The 23,787-nt window shown below is 39.4% G+C and overlaps 1 protein-coding gene across 2 annotated transcripts in view; it reads right to left on the bottom strand.

The window, feature by feature from the left end:
* Positions 1-7,525: 7,525 nt before the first annotated feature.
* Positions 7,526-23,787, bottom strand: part of LOC138316084 (uncharacterized) — a 71,141-nt gene continuing 54,879 nt past the window's right edge. Inside the window, exons 60-75 of one of the 2 annotated variants that reach the window (XM_069257575.1) lie at positions 22,546-22,727; positions 20,823-20,940; positions 18,863-19,113; positions 18,449-18,569; positions 17,878-18,188; positions 17,611-17,743; positions 17,235-17,467; positions 16,849-16,960; positions 16,327-16,616; positions 15,480-15,635; positions 14,894-15,031; positions 14,242-14,259; positions 13,913-14,018; positions 12,709-12,797; positions 8,334-8,448; positions 7,526-7,714 (exon numbers count right to left, since the gene is read on the bottom strand). In XM_069257575.1, coding sequence (XP_069113676.1) covers positions 7,597-7,714; positions 8,334-8,448; positions 12,709-12,797; positions 13,913-14,018; positions 14,242-14,259; positions 14,894-15,031; positions 15,480-15,635; positions 16,327-16,616; positions 16,849-16,960; positions 17,235-17,467; positions 17,611-17,743; positions 17,878-18,188; positions 18,449-18,569; positions 18,863-19,113; positions 20,823-20,940; positions 22,546-22,727 — 2,491 coding nt within the window. In that variant the 3' untranslated portion in view covers positions 7,526-7,596. Of the gene's footprint in view, positions 7,715-8,333; positions 8,449-12,708; positions 12,798-13,912; positions 14,019-14,241; positions 14,260-14,893; positions 15,032-15,479; positions 15,636-16,326; positions 16,617-16,848; positions 16,961-17,234; positions 17,468-17,610; positions 17,744-17,877; positions 18,189-18,448; positions 18,570-18,862; positions 19,114-20,333; positions 20,422-20,822; positions 20,941-22,545; positions 22,728-23,787 lie in introns of those variants that run through there. The other variant, XM_069257576.1, reaches the window with a different exon arrangement.

Below are 23,787 nucleotides of genomic sequence, written 5' to 3'. Positions count from 1 at the left end.
CATCCATATATGGTTGTAACCCATTCAAGGATTAATATGAGGAGTCGTCAGATTTTAAAGCCAAATTTCAGCAAAGCTCCCATTTTGGACCTCCGCCGTACTATCCCCATGGGTCTTAGCTCGGTCCTTTATACAAGAGATCCCAGAGGGATCTTGGCGCCCACCAAAGAATGATCTATATCTGACAAAGGAAAGATGGATATTTTCTCTACTTTTTAAACTTTTTCAAACATACTACATATAAAATTTGAGACATATCGCTTCAGTACCTTTTGAGAAATAGCGGTAACAAACTTCAACTATCAAAATCCAAGATGACTCCTTGGCGGCCATCTTGTTGATCAATCGGTCCCAAATCACAATATGCATAACTAGGGCCCTAGGGAAACCTACATGTGAAATTTGAGAAAGATCCATTCAATACTTTCTGAGAAATAGCGATAACAAACTTTGAATATAACAAGAGGCCCAAAGGGCCTTAACGGTCATCTGACTACCTTGACAATAGTAAAATTAATTATATATGGTGTCACTTTGTCAGGATCATGTCAGGATCATTTTCAATTTCTTTCAATAAATTTTATTTCAAACAAGAGGCCCAAGGGCCTTTAAATATAGGAAATTAATTAGATATAGTGTCGTGGTAGTCATCTTCGATTTGGGATCAACCAGAGATGTAACAATACTTTGTCGGGACCATGTCAGGATCATTTCATGCAAGTTTCAGCCAAATCGCACCAGTAGAACTTGAGAAGAAGTTCAAAATGTGTTTTCAAGATGGCGGCTGTGGCGGCCATCTTGGATTTCGGATCAACTCGAAAAATAACAACACTTTGTCGGGACCATGTCAGGATCATTTCATGCAAGTTTCAGCCAAATTGCACCAGTAGAACTTGAGAAGAAGTTCAAAACGTGTTTTCAAAATGGCGGCTGTGGCGGCCATCTTGGATTTCGGTTCGATCCGGGAAAAAACAACACTTTGTAAAGACCATGTCAGGATCATTTCATACACGTTCAGCCAAATCGCACCGGTAGAACTTGAGAAGTTCAAAATGTGTTTTCAAGATGGCGGCTGTGGCGGCCATCTTGGATTTCGGTTCGATCCGAAAAATAACAACACTTTGTCGGGACCATGTCAGGATCATTTCATGCAAGTTTCAGCCAAATCGCACCGGTAGAACTTGAGAAGTTCAAAATGAGTTTTCAAGATGGCGGCTGTGGCGGCCATCTTGGATTTCGGATCAACCCAAAAAATAACAACACTTTGTCGGGACCATGTCAGGATCATTTCATGCAAGTTTCAGCCAAATCGCACCAGTAGAATTTGAGAAGTTCAAAACGTGTTTTCAAAATGGCGGCTGTGGCGGCCATCTTGGATTTCGGATCGACCCGAAAAATAACAACACTTTGTCGGGACCATCTCAGGATCATTTCAGGTAAGTTTCAGCTCAATCCCACTGGTCAAACTTGAGAAGAAGTTCAAAATGTGAAAAGTTAACGCACGCGGCGGACGGCGCACGACGACGGACGAAACATGATGACTATAGGGTCAGATGACTTAAAAATCCAAGATGGCTGCCTGGCAGCAATTTTGTTGACCGATCGGTCCCATATCACAATATGCACAACTAGGGCCCTAGGGGAACCTACATATGAATTTTGAGACAGATCCCTTCAGTACTTTCTGAGAAATAGCGATAACAAACTTTGAATAACAAAATCCAAGATGGCTGCCTGGCGGCCATCTTGTTAACCGATCGGCCCAAAAAAGGAATATGCACAACAAGGTCCCTAGGGGAACCTACATATGAAATTTGAGACAGATCCCTTCAGTACTATCTGAAAAATAGCGATAACAAACTTTGAATAACAAAATCCAAGATGGCTGCTTGGCGGCCATTTTGTTAACCGATCGGTCCCAAAATACAATATGCACAACTAGGTCCCTAGGGGAACCTACATATGAAATTTGAGACAGATCCCTTCAGTACTATCTGAGAAATAGCCATAACAAACTTTGAATAACAAAATCCAAGATGGCTGCTTGGCGGCCATTTTGTTAACCGATCGGTCCCAAAATACAATATGCACAACTAGGTCCCTAGGGGAACCTACATATGAAATTTGAGACAGATCCCTTCAGTACTATCTGAGAAATAGCCATAACAAACTTTGAATAACAAAATCCAAGATGGCTGCTTGGCGGCCATTTTGTTAACCGATCGGTCCCAAAATACAATATGCACAACTAGGTCCCTAGGGGAACCTACATATGAAATTTGAGACAGATCCCTTCAGTACTATCTGAGAAATAGCCATAACAAACTTTAACTATCGAAATCCAAGATGGCGGCCTGGCGGCCATCTTGTTCACCGATCGGTCCAAAAATGCAATATGCACAACAAGGGCCCTAGGGGAACCTACATATTAAATTTGAGAAAGATCCCTTCCGCACTTTTTGAGGATAACAAACTTCAACTGCCAAAATCAAAGATGGCTGCCTGGCGGCCATCTTGTTTTTCCGATCAGCCGCAAAATCTGTATGGCACAACTAGGGACCAAGGGTACCCTCCCTGTGAAGTTTGAACAAAATCCCTTCAGTAGTTCTCAAGAAATATCGATAACAAACTTCAACTGCCAAAATCAAAGATGGCTGCCTGGCGGCCATCTTGTTTTTCCGATCAGCCTCAAAATCTGTATGGCACAAATATGGACCAAGGGGACCCTACATGTGAAGTTTGAAAAAAATCCCTGCGGCAGTTTTTTTAGAAATAGTGATAACAAGCATTGTTTACGGACGGACGACGGACCACGGACGCAGGGCGATTGGAATAGCCCACCATCTGATGATGGTGGGCTAAAAATATGATTGTCCTCACCTAAAGTTCCCCCTTCTGAATCAATTAAAACCCCTATAGACCAATTTTCATTGAGATCGGAGACTGAAACCTGAAAACAGGAAGTGGGCCAGTGGCCATCTTGGAATACCAAAATCTTTATGAAAATGTTTTCATGTTGTTCGGCATCAATTAAAACCCCTATAGACCAATTTTAATTGAGATCGTAGACTGAAACCTTAAAACAGGAAGTAGGCCAGCGGCCATCTTGGAATACCAAAAATCTTTAAGAAAATTGTGTATGTTGTTCGGCATCAATTAAAACCCCTATAGACAAATTTTTCATTGAGATCGGAGACCGAAACCTGAAAACAGGAATTGGGACAGCTAAAATTAAGAAAATTTGCCATTTTGGGGCCCTACCCCTCAGCCCCTAGGGGTTGGACCAGGCTCATTTATATAAAATATGATTGTCCGTCCCCAATGATGTTTCACACCAAACATGGATGTAATCCATCCAAGGATGAAGGAGTAGGATTTAAAAGCTAAAATTAAGAAAATTTGCCCTTTTGGGGCCCCGCCCCTCTGCCCCTAGGGGTCGGACCTATCTCATTTATATAAAATATGATTGTCCTTCCCCGAGGTTGTTTCATCCCAAATATGGATGTAATTCACTCAAGGGTTTAGGAGGAGTAGGCTTTTGTATAAATAGTCTTACGCACGACGCACGACGCATGGCGGACGGCGGACGACGGACGACGACGGACGAAACACGATGACAATTGGTCATCCTGAAAATGTTTACACACTTTAAAAATAGTTTTAAGTTTAGACTTAGCCAATCAAAAATGACATTACAAAAAGTAACAAAGGCATGAAGACCTGATACTGCGTCTTAGGACCTTGAGAGGCATAAAGACCTGATACTAGGTCCTGGATTCTGAGAGGCATGAAGACCTGATACTGGGTCCCAGGATCCTGAGAGGCATAAAGACCTGATACTGAGTCCCAGGATCCTAAGAGGCATGAAGACCTGATACTGGGTCCCAGGATCCTGAGAGGCATGAAGACCTGATACTGGATCTCAGGATCCTGTGAGGCATGAAAACCTGATACTGGGTCCCGGGACCTTGAGAGGCATGAAAGCCTGATACTGGATTTTGGGATCCTGAGAGTCATGAAGACCTGATACTGGGTCCCGGGATCCTGAGAGGCATGAAGACCTGATACTGGGTCCCAGGATCCTGAGAGGCATGCAGACCTGATACTGGGTCCCAGGATCCTGAGAGGCATGCAGACCTGATACTGGGTCCCAGGATCCTGAGAGGCATGCAGACCTGATACTGGGTCCCAGGATCCTGAGAGGCATGCAGACCTGATATTGGGTCCCAGGATCCTGAGAGGCATGAAGACCTGATACCTGGTCCTAGGATCCTTAGAGGCATGAAGACCTGATACTGGATCCCAGGATCCTGAGAGGCATGAAGACCAGGGCCCGGCACCATAAAAATATTCTCAGACAATTTTTTACTCAAGTGTATCATTTTACATAGACTTGAGTAAAGCATCTGTCTGAGAAAGTTTTATGGTGCCTGGCCCTGATACTGGGTCTCAGGATCCTGAGAGGCATGAAGACCTGATACTGGGTCCCAGGATCCTGAGAGGCATGAAGATCTGATACTGTGTCCCAGGATCCTGAGAGGCATGAAGACCTGATACTGGGTCCCAGGATCCTGAGAGGCATGAAGACCTGATACTGGGTCCAAGGATCCTGAGAGGCATGCAGACCTGATATTGGATCCCAGGATCCTGAGCGGCATGCAGACCTGATACTGGATTTCGGGATCCTGAGAGGCATGAAGACCTGATAATGGGTCCCAGGATCCTGAGAGGCATGAAGACTTGATACTTGGTCCCAGGATCCTGAGAGGCATGAAGACCTGATACTGGGTCCCAGGATCCTGAAAGGCATGAAGACCAGGGCCTGGCACCATAAAACTATTCTCAGACAATTTTTTACTCAAGTGTATCATTTTACATAGACTTGAGTAAAGCATCTGTCTTAGAAAGTTTTATGGTGCCTGGCCCTGATACTGGGTCTCAGGATCCTGAGAGGCATGAAGACCTTATACTGGGTCCCAGGATCCTGAGAGGCATGAAGACCTGATACTGGGTCCCAGGATCCTAAGAGGCATGAAGACCTGATACTGGGTCCCAGGATCCTGAGAGGCATGAAGACCTGATACTGGGTCCCAGGATCCTGACAGGCATGAAAACCTGATATTGGGTTCCAGGACCCTGGGAAGCATGAAGACCTGATACTGCATCTCGGGACTCAGAAAGACTATAGTCAAATTATACAAATATGTTCCTCAAAATCAAATAATAAACTAAATTACCACTCTTACATACCATAACTAGAACTGTTGCCAGAATGGCCGACTAATACCACCCTCCCTCTTTGCTCACTGAACAAATTTAGTAATATCTCCTTTGATAGGGGCATTGAAGAACCCTCTATAGTTTACTCAACTCACCTTTATGTCAGGGTTCTGTGTTCTAAATTTTATCAAAAGCTGTCAAGTAGTTTAAGAGTTTGCTGGACAAAGTTGTGTCTACAGACAGACAAACGGACAACCCGATTCCAGCATACCCCCTCCCTCTTAACTTTGTTGCGGGGTTATAATTATATGTTTGAGTTCTTCAACAGAAATTATGATGGGGACTTGGATTTTGGTAGTTAAAGTTTGTTACCGCTGTTTCTCAGAAAGTGCTAAAGGGATAATATCAAATTTCATATGTAGTTACCCCATGGTCCCTTGTTGGTCATATTTCATTTTGGGACAGATTGGTCAACAAGATAGCCGACAGGCAGCCATCTTGGATTTTGATAATTGAAGTTTATTACCGCTATTTCTCAGAAAATATTGAAGGGATGTCTCATATTTTATAGGTAGTATGTTTGGAAAAGTTGTAAAAGCAGAGAAAAGATCCCTCTTTCTGTTGTCAGACGTAAATCATTTTTTGATGGGCACCAAGATCCCTCTGGGATCTCTTGTACATTTTCTGGTTTGTTGTGTTTTATAAATCATGAAAATCGTTAGACTGGTTTGCTATTTAATAGACTGGTTCAATAAAACATGGAGCACACACAAAATTACCAAACCCAATTAAATCAAGAATTAAACCTTTTTAGCATTTCCTTCAATACCAAAATAATGTCCATTTGTTCCAAATATGTTTCCTGTTTCTGCATGCTCCGGAGACGCTCAGTTACGGTACATCAGTTTATGTTGTTTGAATGGAAATAGATTTTATACCTTATCATGAGTGACTACATGTAGTGTGTTTGCAATACAATTTGAGTGTAGCATAGGTTCTGAAAGAGATTCTTTCAGCAATTTTGTTGACCAATTAGTTCCAAAATGCTGTTTGATTTTATTAGTTTAACATCTTACTACTAGTAACAGCAAGGGTCATTTAAGGACATGTATACCAGTTTGTTGGCGGAGGAAACCGGAGTACCTAGAGGAAAACCACTGGTCACTCATCAATACCTGACAACTGCCCCAAAACTTGCAACCCCGTGAAAGGCTCTTGGTAAAATACGATATTTACATTACCAATGCACAGTACCTTTATGTTGCTACTAAACCTAATATATGATATTTTACAGTATTTACATTGGCAGTTAGGCTTCGGCATACAATACCACAGAGTTCAAAAGGTCAAGAAATGACTGGGTTTTACCGGTTATCAGTATGATAATTCACTAAAGAATATAACATATTCTGAAAATTGATTAATATGGAAATATATTCTGATGTAAATACTTTAATGGATTAAAATGTTCTTATCGTTGTATATCCCGTTTTATCGATGGTCGGTTGTCCATGGCAACACACTAGAAAGACTCATCTCTTTCCTGCCCTTTTTCTTTTTTTATAGTGGAAATGACTACCTAAATGTAATTTTAAGCATTATGGTTGTCATATGACAATGCTTAAATGCTTAAATATACACAATTAGGGGCCTAGGGGAATCTATACATGAAATTTGAGAAAGATCCTTTCTACACTTTCTGAGAAATAACGGTAACAAGAATGGACAGAAGGATGACAGACCACAGATGAAAGGCTATTTGAATAGCCCCACCATCTGATGATGGATGATTAAAAAAGTAAGGTGGCTCAGAAAGGACATGAAATAATTATTGTGTGCATATGCTTCTGTTGACAAGTACACTATATTTTCAAAAAAATCCTACTGCATTCACATGAAAAGTATTGCATTCTCACACAATAACTTTTATTTCTCATATCATTTCCAAGTCACCATAGAAAAGGTTTCAGTTTCAAATGTTTGAACGTGTAGTAATTCTTACATCACTATTGTTTCCTACAACATTAGTATCACTAAACCCACTGTTAGTTTTTCTATAATTATGTACTCCTTTTTGTCCTTTAGATGTCTCCCAATATTTGTTTGCTTTATAAAATTGATCTTTACAGCATTGAATCTTTTTATAAGTTTTTGTTTATCACACATCCATTGCAGTTGGGCCAATTAAGATGAAATAGAAGTAACCGGAAAATTGTATTCTAGTTCTTTAGAAGTCAGATAAATAATGTTTGCTGTCAATATAGAAAATCATAGTTGTTCTTTTGAAGGAGAAGATGAATAAAAGTTATTTTTTGTACAAAATTCATTTAATGTCGTTCAGTGTGACATATAAAAAGTGTAATAAATAAAGGTTGTCTACTCGTCGGGGTAGCCCTGTACCTCGTATGGCGGCGGACACACAGGCTGTCTGCAGCACTTTCCAGGTTTGGGTGGATCCCAGTGACAGATGTCTGGTAGCGTCCATAGAGGACATCTGTAAATTAAATCACAAAACGTGGAACAAATTGGTTAAAACACAGGTGACTGGCTTGTTTTCAAACATATGATGTAGTATTACCGTACGACAACATCATACTATTTTAAAACGAACAAGACACCTGTTGTTCAAAACTTTAGACACTATATCTCTTCAATAAGTCAGCAGAAATCTACTTTTGCGATGCTAGGACATGAAATCTATTAACTGGCACGTAAAGTAACCGGAGGTCATGTGAAAAATTTATGCAAATACATGGAGTTGAAAAACAAAGATAAAAAAGGAAAAAATTGGGCCTGCAGATTTTTTTTACAAATAACCAAAATATTCTAAAAACTGTTTTACGATTATGTGGAGTCCTGTGTATACATGTAGTAGTGCGATTTTATTGCAGACTGAACTTTGATCCAAAATCTCAATGTAAATAAGTCTGTTTCAATTCATTTATTTTCCCCTCCATTTCTCTATACTCTCAACATTTTGAGGAATTAAGAAAGTAAATGAAGCAATTATATCTATACTCCTACAATGTTACTATAGGTGTCATGTCTTTTAGCTTAGTAAATATAACTATTTTTTGGTTCTGGTATTTCTCCAGTTTCCATACATGACTTACCTATCTCTACACTCGTACAACCCTTGCTCAGCATTTGTACACTTGCACTTCTTGGTACAGCCATCTTCCCATTCAGCGTCTTGTGCGTAGGACTGACTCTTGTAGTTACACTTGTCTGAAAGAAGACACAATCAAACTTGTGTACTGCTATATATTCGACACCAATACAAAATACAAACTATGATGAAAGAAATATCTCTACTGTGTAATATTCTGGTCACATGGTCTTCCATTAGAATTACTGCCCCCTTCCTATTACAAACTGAGGTCTTCCATTAGTATTACTGCCCCCTTCCTAATACAAACCGAGGTCTTCCATCAGTATAACTGCCCCTTCCTATCACAAACTGAGGTCTTCCATTAGCATTACCCCCCTTCCTGCCCCCTTCCTATTACAAAGTGAGGTCTTCCATCAGTATTACTGCCCCTTCCTATCACAAACTGAGGTCTTCCATTAGTATTACCTCCCCCCCCCCCTCCTATCACAAAGTGAGGTCTTCCATCAGTATTACTGCCCCATTCCTATTACAAAGTGAGGTCTTCCATCAGTATTACTGCCCCTTCCTATCACAAACTGAGGTCTTCCATTAGTATTACCCCCCCCCCCCCTTCCTATCACAAAGTGAGGTCTTCCATCAGTATTACTGCCCCCTTCCTATTACAAAGTGAGGTCTTCCATCAGTGTTAATGCCCCCTTCCTATTACAAACTGAGGTCTTTCACCAGTATTCCTACCCCCTTTCTGCCCCATTCCTATTACAAAGTGAGGTCTTCCATCAGTATTACTGCCCCATTCCTATTACAAAGTGAGGTCTTCCATTAGTATTACCCCCCCCCCCCCTTCCTATCACAAAGTGAGGTCTTCCATCAGTATTACTGCCCCATTCCTATCACAAAGTGAGGTCTTCCATTAGTATTACCCACCCTTCCTATCACAAAGTGAGGTCTTCCATCAGTATTACTGCCCCCATTCCTATTACAAAGTGAGGTCTTCCACCAGTATTACTGCCCCCTTCCTATTACAAACTGAGGTATTCCATCAGTATTACTGCCCCCTTCCTATTACAAAGTGAGGTCTTCCATCAGTATTATTGCCCCCTTCCTATTACAAAGTGAGGTCTTCCATCAGTATTATTGCCCCCTTCCTATTACAAAGTGAGGTCTTCCATCAGTATTACTGCCCCCTTCCTATTACAAAGTGAGGTCTTCCATCAGTATTATTGCCCCCTTCCTATTACAAAGTGAGGTCTTCCATCAGTATTACTGCCCCATTCCTATTACAAAGTGAGGTCTTCCACCAGTATTACTGCCCCCTTCCTATTACAAACTGAGGTATTCCATCAGTATTACTGCCCCCTTCCTATTACAAAGTGAGGTCTTCCATCAGTATTATTGCCCCCTTCCTATTCCAAAGTGAGGTCTTCCATCAGTATTACTGCCCCCTTCCTATTACAAAGTGAGGTCTTCCATCAGTATTATTGCCCCTTCCTATTTCAAACTGAGGTCTTCCATCAGTATTACTGCCCCCTTCCTGTTACAATTTATTTACAAAGTATTCTTTTTTTTAATATTTAGAAAAAGCAACTAGCTTTATTCTTCCACTTGTTAAGAGCCTGAAACAAAATTTTGTTGGATTTTTTTTTTTATTATTTTTGTTCATTTGAAACACCAGATTTGATAGTATTGAAGCAAAGCAAGCCAAAAAAGCCCCCAGAGAAAACAGGAGTTGAACCATAGCAGCAAGAGACTCCAAGTTCTTTCCTCCCTATAGCAGACAGATGGAACAGATGGACAAATGCTGCTTATTAGCAAAAACTCATTGATAAAGAACAAACTATTTTGCACTGCAATTTTCATGTCACAGTCAAGACAGCTAGTTCAACCATTGTTTTACTTTTTATAGATTTTGTTTTTTTGATTTATTAACGTCCTATTAACAGCCAGGGTCATGTAAGGATGATCTCTCATGTATGGGGTGTGTAGTGTGTTTGAAGTGCAAGGTGCATGTATTGGGAGACTGCAGTATATTCTTGTTGTGTCTTCTCGTATAGTGGAACCCTTGCCCTTTTTATAATGCTAGTCATTGATGCATGTCGCCAAGTTATTAAAGAATTGGTTCTACTACCCCTTCAGGCCAAATTTGGTTGCAATCCACTCAATCGTTAAGGATTAGTAGTGTTTAAAATAAAATATTGCTGGACGGACAGACAAACTCATAACTAACTTACTAAGGAATCATTGGAACAAACTGCTTTGCCATTCAACATTTTAAAGTTGCAGTAAAGTAGAACCAATTTTATAAAAGTTGCAAATACCGGTAATACTGATGAATTTTTGATAGTGTGAAGCCTTAACTTACGATTTGTCCAATCTGAAATTAAAATTGAGTATCACTAACGACTTTTATTTCTTGCAGTAATGTAATGAAAAATCAACCAATAGCTTTGATTTTTGCACACAATAACAGTCATCTGACTACACTGCAAGACACTCTTATGAAGCGTATTGGTACTTAAAATTATTCCATGTAAAACCATTTTATTAACAAATCTGAGCTGAATCTTTATAGTGAATCTGAACAAGAGGCCCATGGGCCTTAACAGTCACCTGATATTTGATACAAATTATTTATGTAATTTACTAGTCAACTGATGTCTTTTGTTCACGAATTAGGAACATAAATCTATTAGGACTGCATACAATGTTTCATTAAGCTTGGTGCATATTTACTCACATAACCGTGTTCACAAGGTTCAATAATTATTATAGCAAAGGGCAATTACTACTTAATAAGTTAGAGTCGAATCAAGCTTATTTTCAAACTTGTTCGAGATATTTCCAATGTTAGTCTATATGCAAAGTTTCATTAAGCTTGGATCTTATTTACTCAAGTTATCATGTTCACAAGGTTCAATAATTATAATCGCAAAGGGCAATAACTCTGTAAGTTGCAATTGAATAAAGCTGATTTTCAAATTCGTCAGAGACCTTTCCAATATTATAAAGTCTATATACAAAGTTCAATTAAGCTCTGTGAATATTTGCTCAAGTTATCATGTTCACAAGATTCAATAATATATTGAAAAGGGCAATAGATCTTATAAGGTCGATTTTTGAACTTGTCGGAGATCTTTCCAATTTTAATCTCTATACAAAATTTCATGAAGCTGATTGCATTTTTATTCGTGAAATTGTATTCACAAGGTCCAATATTAATTATTAGTGCAAAGGACAATAACTCTGTCAATTATCATCGAATCAAGCTGATTTTTGAACTCATGCGTAATTTTCCTAATGTTAGTCTACACACAAAATTTCATCAAGCTCACTTCATATTCACTCAAGTTATCGTGTTAATAAGGTTCAATAATTATTATTGCAAAGGACAATAACTCCTTACTATTTCCGAATCATGGTGATTTTCAAACTCTTCTGAGATTGTTCCAATGTTAATCTATACACAAAGTTTCATAAAGCTCGGTTTATATTGTCCAATAATAATTATTAGTGCAAAGGGCAACAACTTTGTAAATTACTGTCGAATAAAGCTGATTTTCGAACTTGTCCCAGATCATTTCAATGTTAGTCTACACACAAATTTTCATTAAGCTCGGTTATCTTTACTAAAGTTATCGCGTTCACAAGATCGTTCCAATGTTATTCTACACACAAAGTTTCATTAAGCTCAGTTTATATCTACTAAAGTGATCGCGTTCACAAGGCCCAAAAGCAATAATAAGTGCAAAGGGCAATAACTTCGTAAATTATTTTCGAATCAAGCTGTTTTGGAACTCGTCCGAGATCTTTCCAATGTTATTCTACATACAAATATTCATTAAGCTCCATTTATATTTACTCAAGTTATCACGTTCACAAGGAAATGTTAACGGACGTCGCACGACGGACAATGCACAAAAGACTATTGCAATAGGTCACCATGACCTATGGTCAGGTGATCTAAAAAGCTAGTATAATATTTTTAAGGTGGTAACTGTGACAGTCATCTTGGATTTCAAACCAACCGTAAAAAGCACACTTTAAATCAGGACCATCTAAATATCAATCCAGGCATATTACAGCTCAATTACACAAGTAAAACTTGAGACTAAATTATGCCAGTTTTCTACAGGACAAATGTGATTGTGCAATTTGAATCAAGCTATCTACAAAATGGTTACAATAGCACTAGTGGAACTTAAGAAGTTTCAAGTGTGTTTTTCAATATGGTGGTTTGTATTCTTGGAAGAACGGCTGATGGAACACAACGGCTATAGATCATCCCGACTCTCTGGGTCAGATGACCTAAAAAAGTAGTACTATGATGTCGATATGATTAAAGCAGGCATAAAAAAAAACAGTTTGTTGTAAATACTTACTTTGGTTATTGATGACGATGATATCACAACATTGACCTTCAATATGTTTCAATGTCCAGTTTGGAGGAAGATCAGGGTACTTGGGGCACCTGTGACACCAATAAAGAACACAGTATTACAAATCTGTCAATCTTGGGACAGAAGAGGACAGGATGGGACTGAACAGAAGAGGACAGGATGGGACTGAACGGAAGAGGACAGAATGGGACTGAACGGAAGAGAACAGGATGGGGCTGAACACAAGAGGACAGAATGGGACTGAATGGAGGAGAACAGGATGGGGCTGAACAGAAGAGGACAGGATGGGGCTGAACAGAAGAGGACAGGATGGGACTGAACAGAAGAGGACAGGATGGGACTGAACAGAAGAGGACAGGATGGGACTGAACAGAAGAGGACAGGATGGGACTGAACAGAAGAGGTCAGGATGGGACTGAACAGAAGAGGACAGAATGGGACTGAATGGAAGAGAACAGGATGGGACTGAATGGAAGAGAACAGAATGGGACTGAACACAAGAGGACAGGATGGGACTGAATGGAAGAGGACAGAATGGGACTGAATGGAAGAGAACAGGATGGGGCTGAACAGAAGAGGACAGAATGGGACTGAATGGAAGAGAACAGGATGGGGCTGAACACAAGAGGTCAGGATGGGACTGAACAGAAGAGGACAGGATGGGACTGAATGGAAGAGGACAGAATGGGACTGAATAGAAGAGAACAGGATGGGACTGAACATAAGAGGACAGAATGAGACTGAATTGAAGAGGACAGGATGGGACTGAACTGAAGAGGACAGGATGGGACTGAACTGAAGAGGACAGGATGGGACTGAACTGAAGAGGACAGGATGGGACTGAACTGAAGAGGACAGGATGGGACTGAACAGAAGAGGACAGGATGGGACTGAACTGAAGAGGACAGGATGGGACTGAACTGAAGAGGACAGGATGGGACTGAACTGAAGAGGACAGGATGGGACTGAACTGAAGAGGACAGGATGGGACTGAACAGAAGAGGACAGGATGGGACTGAACAGAAGAGGACAGGATGGGACTACAAAAGACAGGACTGGGCTAACGGGATAAACGTCATGTTAACATTGTAGTACTCCTTGAAAACTTAATCAAGCTTATTTATTTAAAAATGATCACAAAAATCCATTTATGATCTACGTGGGTAGATCCAAAGTTATGACTTACAAATCCATGCAATTGTATACTCCATCATTACAGGTACAGTTCTTCTTACATCCATCCATCCAAGTCTGTCCAGACAGGTAGCTAGTTCCCTTGTACATACAGGTAGCTTGAAGGAGAAACACATCATCTTATAACAGGTTTTTCAAAGTGCTCAATCAATTATTCTAAAAGAGGTTAAATATAAACAAAACAAAAGATAAAACCTTCTTTGAGAAGTAATATACAAAATATAAATTTTATGACCACCTTTTTTAATATTTAATTCTTTAATGCAAATCGATTTCAAATTTTGTTTATAATATCAACTTCTAGTGACAAGAAATACTTACGTGCTGCTGTTGTTCCCACTGCAAAGCATTACAGCAAGAATTAAGAATTGTTAATATATTATTCATATCAGTTGTGTATACAAGCTCTAAAAGTTACGATGTGTATACACATACCTATCTTACTGAGATTATTTACCCTTACATAAGGTACAGTACACACATATATATCTATGAATTTGTTTTTTTGAATGATAACATAATTTGCATAATTTTAAAATTAATGAAATCAGTAAGGTAAATCCTTGAAAATCAGTTATAAAAATCAAACTCTAAGCAGACCCTGATTTTAGCAATATTACATTCAGAGGTCAAAGGTACCATGGCAGAGGTCATAATTATTTCATTTAGAATGACATAAAACATGCACACCTTGCTATATAACAAATCTAGGGTCAAAGTGGTCATGCACTTCTTGGTATAAACTCTTTTTAGTGTCTCAGAAAGTCAAATTAATCATATATGTACAATCAAAAGCTTCAAAGGAAAGTTAAGTTGATATTGGCCAAATTAAGCTCACAAAAGTCATATTATTTGAACAGTATGACCTTTACTCTAACATGGGTTAACTTGGCATGTTTGGAGTTTGAAGTCAAATGTAGGTTTACTTATTGGTTGGTTACACCTAACATGTTCTGCTGTATTAATTACTCACCATTGCAGAGGTTGCATGTGGATTTACAGTTGGATTCTGCGTAGGACACATATGATGGGTTGGTACAAATGGTGTCTTTGAGACTCTGGCAAGTGGAAGGCTGCTCATCCACACAATCATTGTCACCATCCTTAGGACCTAGATAACAAAGTAGGACACAAGTGAAATGTAGGACCTAGGTAAAACAAGAATTACGCATAATTATAAGTATTGCCTGTACCACATTGTTGATTTATACTTATACTTTTTGAGAAAAAGAGCTTAGTATAGTTTAGCATCTTTAAGTTTCACAGCCTCTGAATCCCACACCCTGAAATGAATCCTGCAACACAATTAGGTGTGTTGAGGTGATAATGATGTCCTTCAGCTATGTTTAAAGTTTGGTTAGAATTGGACTTAAACTTATTGAGAAACAGAGTTATACAAAAAGTAGGACACAATTGAAATGTAGGACCTAGGCTCATCTTTCAGTTATACAATGTTATGTAGTTACAAAACTAGAATTTTAGTCCAATGGCTGACTAGTTATCCTCCTTGTTACACTTTACTATAACTATGATTCTTGACTGAAATCCCGAGTACTTACAGTAGTCACAGAAGTATTTACAGTTGGTACGGGCCCAGTTCTCAAAGATACCAGTACACGACGACTTTCCAAAGGCTGCACAGTTATCCAGGTTGTCGTGACAGTTGTTGGGCTGTGTGGTTGGGGTAGTGGGTGGTGGTTTGGTGTGCTGACAGTCTAATAGTAGATAATATGGTAGTCATCAATTTCATAACAACTGTTTACTAGCAATAAACATCTTTTACAAAACTGTCTTAAATACAAATCCTTGAATGTGTCTAAACAAGTTAGGACAAAACTAATACACTGTAGGTATTGACTATGTAAATGACATATTAGGATCTATTACAAACTTAACCCGATGTAGTAAATATAAAGCACAGCTAATATGCGTCCTATAAACTCTTAACAGCAAGGTTGCCACTATTTTTTTGGACTAGAATTGAAAGCTTTTTCAAGGTTTTTTCAAGGACAATAAGCAAAATTCAAGTAATGTTTTCACACTTTCAGATACCTTTCACAAGTTATGTGTATGCTTTTTTTTTAAGAGTAATGCAACTTGAATGATGCTGACTGGACATTCATTATGAAAGAAAACAATGAATAAATTATATATTAACATTGGTTTGTATGTGTAGCTTCCTACATGCCTCTCATGTTAAAGAGGTTAACAAATAAGCTAGTTGCTGATCAGACACAGTTTAACAAATTAAATGTTAAAGCAAGTTATAAAATTCAAGGCTTTATCAAGGTATTTCAACAAATTTTCTCAAAGTTTTCCCTATCCTGATTTTTTATTTCAATTTTCCAGTTTTCAAGGTTGCTTGGGAACCCTGTAACAGAAAGTGAAATCATTCAAGTCACTCACCACAGAAGCCACAATAATTTTCACAGTTTCTTGTTGCCCAGCTCTTGTAGGGATCTCTACAAGCTTCCTGGCCATAAGCAGGGCAATTATCAATCTGGTTCTTACACCAGCTACAAGTTGGTTTGGTTGGCTCAGTTGTCAGAGCACCTGGTGGTACTGTATTCTGGCCAGATTGAGATGATGAAGATGATGATGACGATGATGGCTGGTCACATGCTACCTGTTCACAACATTCACCGGCTACTTTTTCCATGCGACAGAATGATGGCAGAGATGTGTAAATTGGACACCTGTGGGAAACAGATATTTTCTAGGTAATTTGACATATAAACTAATTTAAAATTATTTGCTAGACGTTTATTGTCTCAACTTAAATATATGTATTGTGTATCTTAAATATATAAGTGATATTCACTTAGAATATAAAATATATTCATTCAGCTTTAAAATGAAATGATGTTTAAATGTGAAGGCTATGATTTAACTTTTCTTGATGTCTATAACACATGTTGAGAACTATACCTGGGGCGACACTCAAACTGGACTGAGGTTCCATCCTTACAAGAGCAAACAAAATCACAGCCATCACTCCATTGCTGTCCGATCTGGTAGGTCCTGCCCTTGTACAGACATTCTGTAAGTCAATGTGACACTTTTAATGTTGGACACCTTTGACTAATTATCACATGTAAAAATTCTTTTTATCAAAATTCTTTACCCGTCTTTAGTCTTTCACGGGTTAAATAGTCAAATATTCTTTAACTTCAAATCTATTAGACCATGGAAAAACATCCAAATATGGAATTTTGAACAAGTGAAAAGTTTTTGTCGTGATCAAAATCTCAAAGTCAATTAATCAGAACAGAACTGTAACTGTGTATGTTTACAAACTTGACTATTGTATTTACCTCTCTGTGTGTTAGTAAAGTTGTTGGTGAAGTAGGAGAAGGAAGTGTTGTGGTTTGGACTGATTCCAGTGTAACCACCGTTGATGGTTCCATACAAGGTGTAGTTGGACTTCTCGGTCAATGGGTTAATGGTCTGACCGTTAGGGAGCTGACACAGAGGTGTAGCACAACATTCACCATCCTTTTTGGTCAGGTAACAGCGATTGGATGGGAGATTGCTGTACACGGGGCACCTACACATCAACAAATAAGAGAACATATTGATACTACACTGTACACAGGGTACCTACATGTGACAAACATGAGAACATTATGATATTACAGATCTTCAAACTCTCTGTTAAGAATACTTGTGTACTTTAGGGTGGGTACTTACAGTGGAGTACACTCGTAGTATCCACTTGATCCATCCTTACATACACAGTTGTAGTCACAGCCATCCTTCCACTTAGCGCCCTCGTCATACACATGATATGACTTGTCAGACTTACTCTGGAAGATACATTGGTCTGAAAAAAAGAAAAGAAAAATAAAGTGTAAAACAATTATCTTTTGTTAATGCTCTCCTTTATAATATTCACTAGGACTAAAGTATTGATCCAGTACAAACCATGTTTTCAGTCAGCAGATAAAGTAGACTTACTTGTGACCTGGGAGAATTGTGCTGGCAAAATAGGGAAAGCATTAGGGAATGAGACTGGGTTTTGCCCCGTCGTGGTTCCCTGAGTGCCAGTTCCAGTTCCGCCGACCACTTGGGATGGTTTACTGTATCCTGGAGGTAGTGTCTGCAGGTTACCAAAGATGTCAGTCGGGGCAGGTGAGGGCAGAACCTCGGAACCACCATGGTACAAGTTTTGGAGTCCAGCTACATCACAGGTAAGACGTGGACAACATTCTCCAGGGATAGACACCTTGGTACAGTAGCTGGGCAGTGTGGACGGCAGTTGGGGACATCTGCATCCAATTAGAGGTAGTTTTTTGTAACCATATAATGGCAACACATATTTTGTGTCATAAGAGAGCTTGGACCTGTTCTTACTTTTACTTCAGAAACTTAATAACCTAAATTAAGTAAATACAAAATGATATGAAACCTCTTGACAGATAATCTCTATATCTTTTAGTATGATAGATACATTAAGTTGTATGTGTGTATATGGCAATTATTTTGCAAAATAGTATATAGCTAATCATTTGCATGAGAATCATTATACCTAGAGATACATTTGTATTCTCCCTTCTGTGAGTTCTCACAAGTACAACTGTAGTCGCAGCCATCACTCCACGACTGACCCTGTTGGTAAGTCTTTCCTTTGTATACACACACACCAAATCCTGTAAAAACACAATAACATAACATCAATGCTCAAAACAATTATTTTCAACACATCAACATTATTGGGTTTAAGCAACCAAGACCATTAAAAGAACACTGGAATTTTGTTGGAGTACTTTAGGTGAAGATGTATTCATAAACCTTTGGTTGGATTTGATAGATACATGCTAAATAAAGTGCATCATTATCACAAGATGTATTTCATTCAACGAGAATTCCATCAAGCCTGTATCAAGAGGAAGTACATTTCTGTTCCTTAAAACTTCAATATGTCAATTACACACGCTCATACCTTCTGATCCTCCATTATAACCAGGCCCAATACCAGGCTTGTTCCAGTTGGAGCCAGTGAAGATGTTGTGGGTGCCGATGGGTAGGACGTTCAGGGTGTGAGGAGGAGGCGTGGCTGACCCATTGATACCACCGTACTGGGGTGTCAGGGAGATACCAGTCTGTGTGGAACACACTGGCTTCTTACAACAGGCATCTTGTGGATCCTGGACAAGTGTACAGGCTGAAGGAAGGCCAGAGAAGGCCTGACATCTGTAGGATATAAAACAATACATAAACAAGTGTACAGGCTGAAGGAAAGCCAGAGAAGGTCTGACATCTGTAGGATATAAGGCGATACATAAACAAGTGTACCGGCTGAAGGAAGGCCAGAGAAAGCCTGACATCTGTAGGATACAAGGCATATATCTCCATAAACAAGTGTACAGGCTGAAGGAAGGCCAGAGAAGGTCTGACATCTGTAGGATATAAGGCATATATCTCCATAAACAAGTGTACAGGCTGAAGGAAGGCCAGAGAAGGTCTGACATCTGTAGGATATAAGGCAATTTATAAACAAGTGTACCGGCTGAAGGAAGGCCAGAGAAGGTCTGACATCTGTAGGATACAAGACAATACATAAACAAGTGTACAGGCTGAAGGAAGGCCAGAGAAGGTCTGACATCTGTAGGATACAAGGCAATACATAAACAAGTGTACAGGCTGAAGGAAAGCCAGAGAAGGTCTGACATCTGTAGGATATAAGGCGATACATAAACAAGTGTACCGGCTGAAGGAAGGCCAGAGAAAGCCTGACATCTGTAGGATACAAGGCATATATCTCCATAAACAAGTGTACAGGCTGAAGGAAGGCCAGAGAAGGTCTGACATCTGTAGGATATAAGGCATATATCTCCATAAACAAGTGTACAGGCTGAAGGAAGGCCAGAGAAGGTCTGACATCTGTAGGATATAAGGCAATTTATAAACAAGTGTACCAGCTGAAGGAAGGCCAGAGAAGGTCTGACATCTGTAGGATACAAGACAATACATAAATAAGTGTACAGGCTGAAGGAAGGCCAGAGAAGGTCTGACATCTGTAGGATACAAGGCAATACATAAACAAGTGTACAGGCTGAAGGAAAGCCAGAGAAGGTCTGACATCTGTAGGATATAAGGCATATATCTCCATAAACAAGTGTACAGGCTGAAGGAAGGCCAGAGAAGGTCTGACATCTGTAGGATACAAGGCATATATCTCCATAAACAAGTGTACAGGCTGAAGGAAGGCCAGAGAAGGTCTGACATCTGTAGGATATAAGGCATATATCTCCATAAACAAGTGTACAGGCTGAAGGAAGGCCAGAGAAGGTCTGACATCTGTAGGATATAAGGCAATTTATAAACAAGTGTACCGGCTGAAGGAAGGCCAGAGAAGGTCTGACATCTGTAGGATATAAGGCAATACATAAACAAGTGTACTGGCTGAAGGAAGGCCAGAGAAGGCCTCACATCTGTAGAATACAAGGCAATACATAAACAAGTGTACAGGCTGAAGGAAGGCCAGAGAAGGCCTGACATCTGTAGGATACAAGAAAATACATAAACAAGTGTACAGGCTGAAGGAAGGCCAGAGAACGCCTGACATCTGTAGGATACAAGGCAATACATAAACAAGTGTACAGGCTGAAGGAAGGCCAGAGAACGCCTGACATCTGTAGGATACAAGACAATACATAAACAAGTGTACCGGCTGAAGGAAAGCCAGAGAAGGCCTGACATCTGTAGGATATAAGACAATACATAAACAAGTGTACTAGCTGAAGGAAAGCCAGGGAAGGCCTGACATCTGTAGGATACAAGGCAATACATAAGGGCTATGTTACTTAGATTGTAAGCATCAAATTCAATAATTAACATGTTACATGAGTTGCTATATTTAACATTGAATGTATTCATTAATGTGTTAATTATAGCTTTACCTTTGATCACATTTGTAGATGTTGAAGGTGGCATTAACACAGGTACATCTGTAGTCACAGCCATCGTCCCACTTGGCTCCCTGGGCATGTAGACTGTTGTCAGTGTACTTACACATATCTGCCAAAAACAAAAGAAAATGTTATCAAATATACATAGCCAATGGACAATGAACAATGTGGTTTGGAGTCAATAGCAGTTTGACATCTATAACTACCTGGAGGTTTGGTACCAGTAGAGGTAGAGTATCTATAATTAGTTGGAGGTTTGGTACCAGTAGAGGTCGGGTATCTATAATTACCTGGAGGTTTGGTACTAGTAGAGGTCGGGTATCTATAATTACCTGGAGGTTTGGTACCAGTAGAGGTCGGGTATCTGTAATTACCTGAGGTTTGATACCAGTAGAGGTTGGGTATCTATAATTACCTGGAGATTTGGTACCAGTAGAGGTCGGGTATCTATAATTACCTGGAGGTTTGGTACCAGTAGAGGTCGGGTATCTATAATTACCTGGAGGTTTGGTACCAGTAGAGGTCGGGTATCTGTAATTACCTGAGGTTTGATACCAGTAGAGGTTGGGTATCTATAATTACCTGGAGATTTGGTACCAGTAGAGGTCGGGTATCTATAATTACCTGGAGGTTTGGTACCAGTAGAGGTCGGGTATCTATAATAACCTGGAGGTTAGGTACCAGTAGAGGTTGGGTATCTATAATTACCTGGAGGTTTGGTACCAGTAGAGGTCGGGTATCTATAATTACCTGGAGGTTTGGTACCAGTAGAAGTCGGGTATCTATAATTAGCTGGAGGTTTGGTACCAGTAGAGGTCGGGTATCTATAATTACCTGGAGGTTTGGTACTAGTAGAGGTCATGTATCTATAATTACCTGGAGGTTTGGTACCAGTAGAGGTCGGGTATCTATAATTACCTGGAGGTTTGGTACCAGTAGAGGTCGGGTATCTATAATTACCTGGAGGTTTGGTACCAGTAGAGGTCGGGTATCTATAATTTCCTGGAGGTTTGGTACCAGTAGAGGTCGGGTATCTGTAATTACCTGAGGTTTAATACCAGTAGAGGTTGGGTATCTATAATTACCTGGAGGTTTGGTACCAGTAGAGGTCGGGTATCTATAATTACCTGGAGGTTTGGTACCAGTAGAGGTCGGGTATCTATAATTACCTGGAGGTTAGGTACCAGTAGAGGTTGGGTATCTATAATTACCTGGAGGTTTGGTACCAGTAGAGGTCGGGTATCTATAATTACCTGGAGGTTTGGTACCAGTAGAGATTGGTATCTATAATTACCTGGAGGTTTGGTACCAGTAGAGGTCGGGTATCTATAATTACCTGGAGGTTTGGTACCAGTAGAGGTCAGGTATCTATAATTACCTGGAGGTTTGGTACTAGTAGAGGTCAGGTATCTATAATTACCTGGAGGTTTGGTACCAGTAGAGGTTGGATATCTACAATTACCTGGAGGTTTGGTACCAGTAGAGGTCGGGTATCTATAATTACCTGGAGGTTTGGTACCAGTAGAGGTCATGTATCTATAATTACCTGGAGGTTTGGTACTAGTAGAGGTCGGGTATCTATAATTACCTGGAGGTTTGGTACCAGTAGAGGTTGGATATCTATGATTACCTGGAGGTTTGGTACCAGTAGAGGTCATGTATCTATAATTACCTGGAGGTTTGGTACTAGTAGAGGTTGGATATCTATGATTACCTGGAGGTTTGGTACCAGTAGAGGTTGGGTACACAGCGGGAACTGTCACCAAGTGGAATGGTGTAGTTGAAGTTGTAGGAGGTGGAGTCTGGTTCATGTCACAGGAAGGTTTCCTACAGCAAGAGTCCTTTGGATCAGCAACATATGTACACTGGGCAGGGAGGTTGTAGTAGACTGGGCATCTGTAAATACAAATTTAGAAATCATTTATTGTAGTACACAATATAGAGATTATATATGAACCTTCTAAAACACAATGAAACAGTAATACACAATATAGAAATTATCTATGAACCTTCTAAAACACAGCGAAACTGTAATACGCAATATAGAGATTATATATGAACCTTCTAAAACAAAGCGAAACTGTAATACACAATATAGAGGTTATTTATTAACCCCCTAAAACATAAGTAATCTATCTTGTATAAGGAACAGAATTGAATTGTTCTATAGTGACAGTACAACAAGATATGTATCTGTGTCTACTTAAATAGCAGGTTATAGTTCGTCAACATTCTCTGATACTTTATTAAATGATATCTTATGACCAGTGCTACCAGATTAATTTTCAGTCATATATATTCAAACTCTCTGAAGTACAAACAAATTGTTTCAATCATACACCATATGTACCTGAAACCACATACCATATTTTCCGGAGTATAAGCCGCGACTTTTTTCCCTGAAAATCGGGAGTGCGGCTAATACACCAGTGCGGCTTATCCATGGACGAAAACCAAAATCTGACTATGTTTTTGCATTATTACGTTGTGATTTACATGTGAAAATCGTAAGTTTTACTCGCCAGTTTTGTAAAGTTATGCATCAAACAAATCACGTGTCACAGAAACATTTCTCTCTTAAAAGATCAAATATGCAATGAAAATATATTAAAGATGAAAATAATTACGTATCAAATGCATGTTCATTCGTAAAAATGTTTAATTCAAGGAAATCCACCGACAGAAACGAGTTCACAACACAATGGCGGTTTAGTAAAGTTACACACCGAAAAAAACACTGTAAAAGTGTTTAAACGATATAATATGTAATGAAAATATAATAAAGATAAAAAAATAGTAACGTACCAGATACATGTTCAATCGTAAAATTGTTTAATTCACGGAAAATCGGCCTACTGAAGCGTGGTTGTTTACAGTCACAACACAATGGCAGACTGATTTCGCTATCGATTTGCTGCAGGATTGTTACCAAGAAAATAATAACTAAAACGTCAAA

Source organism: Argopecten irradians, chromosome 2, assembly GCF_041381155.1.
Source record: "Argopecten irradians isolate NY chromosome 2, Ai_NY, whole genome shotgun sequence".
Lineage (NCBI taxonomy): Eukaryota > Metazoa > Mollusca > Bivalvia > Pectinida > Pectinidae > Argopecten > Argopecten irradians.
This window is presented reverse-complemented; position numbering and strand designations above follow the sequence as displayed.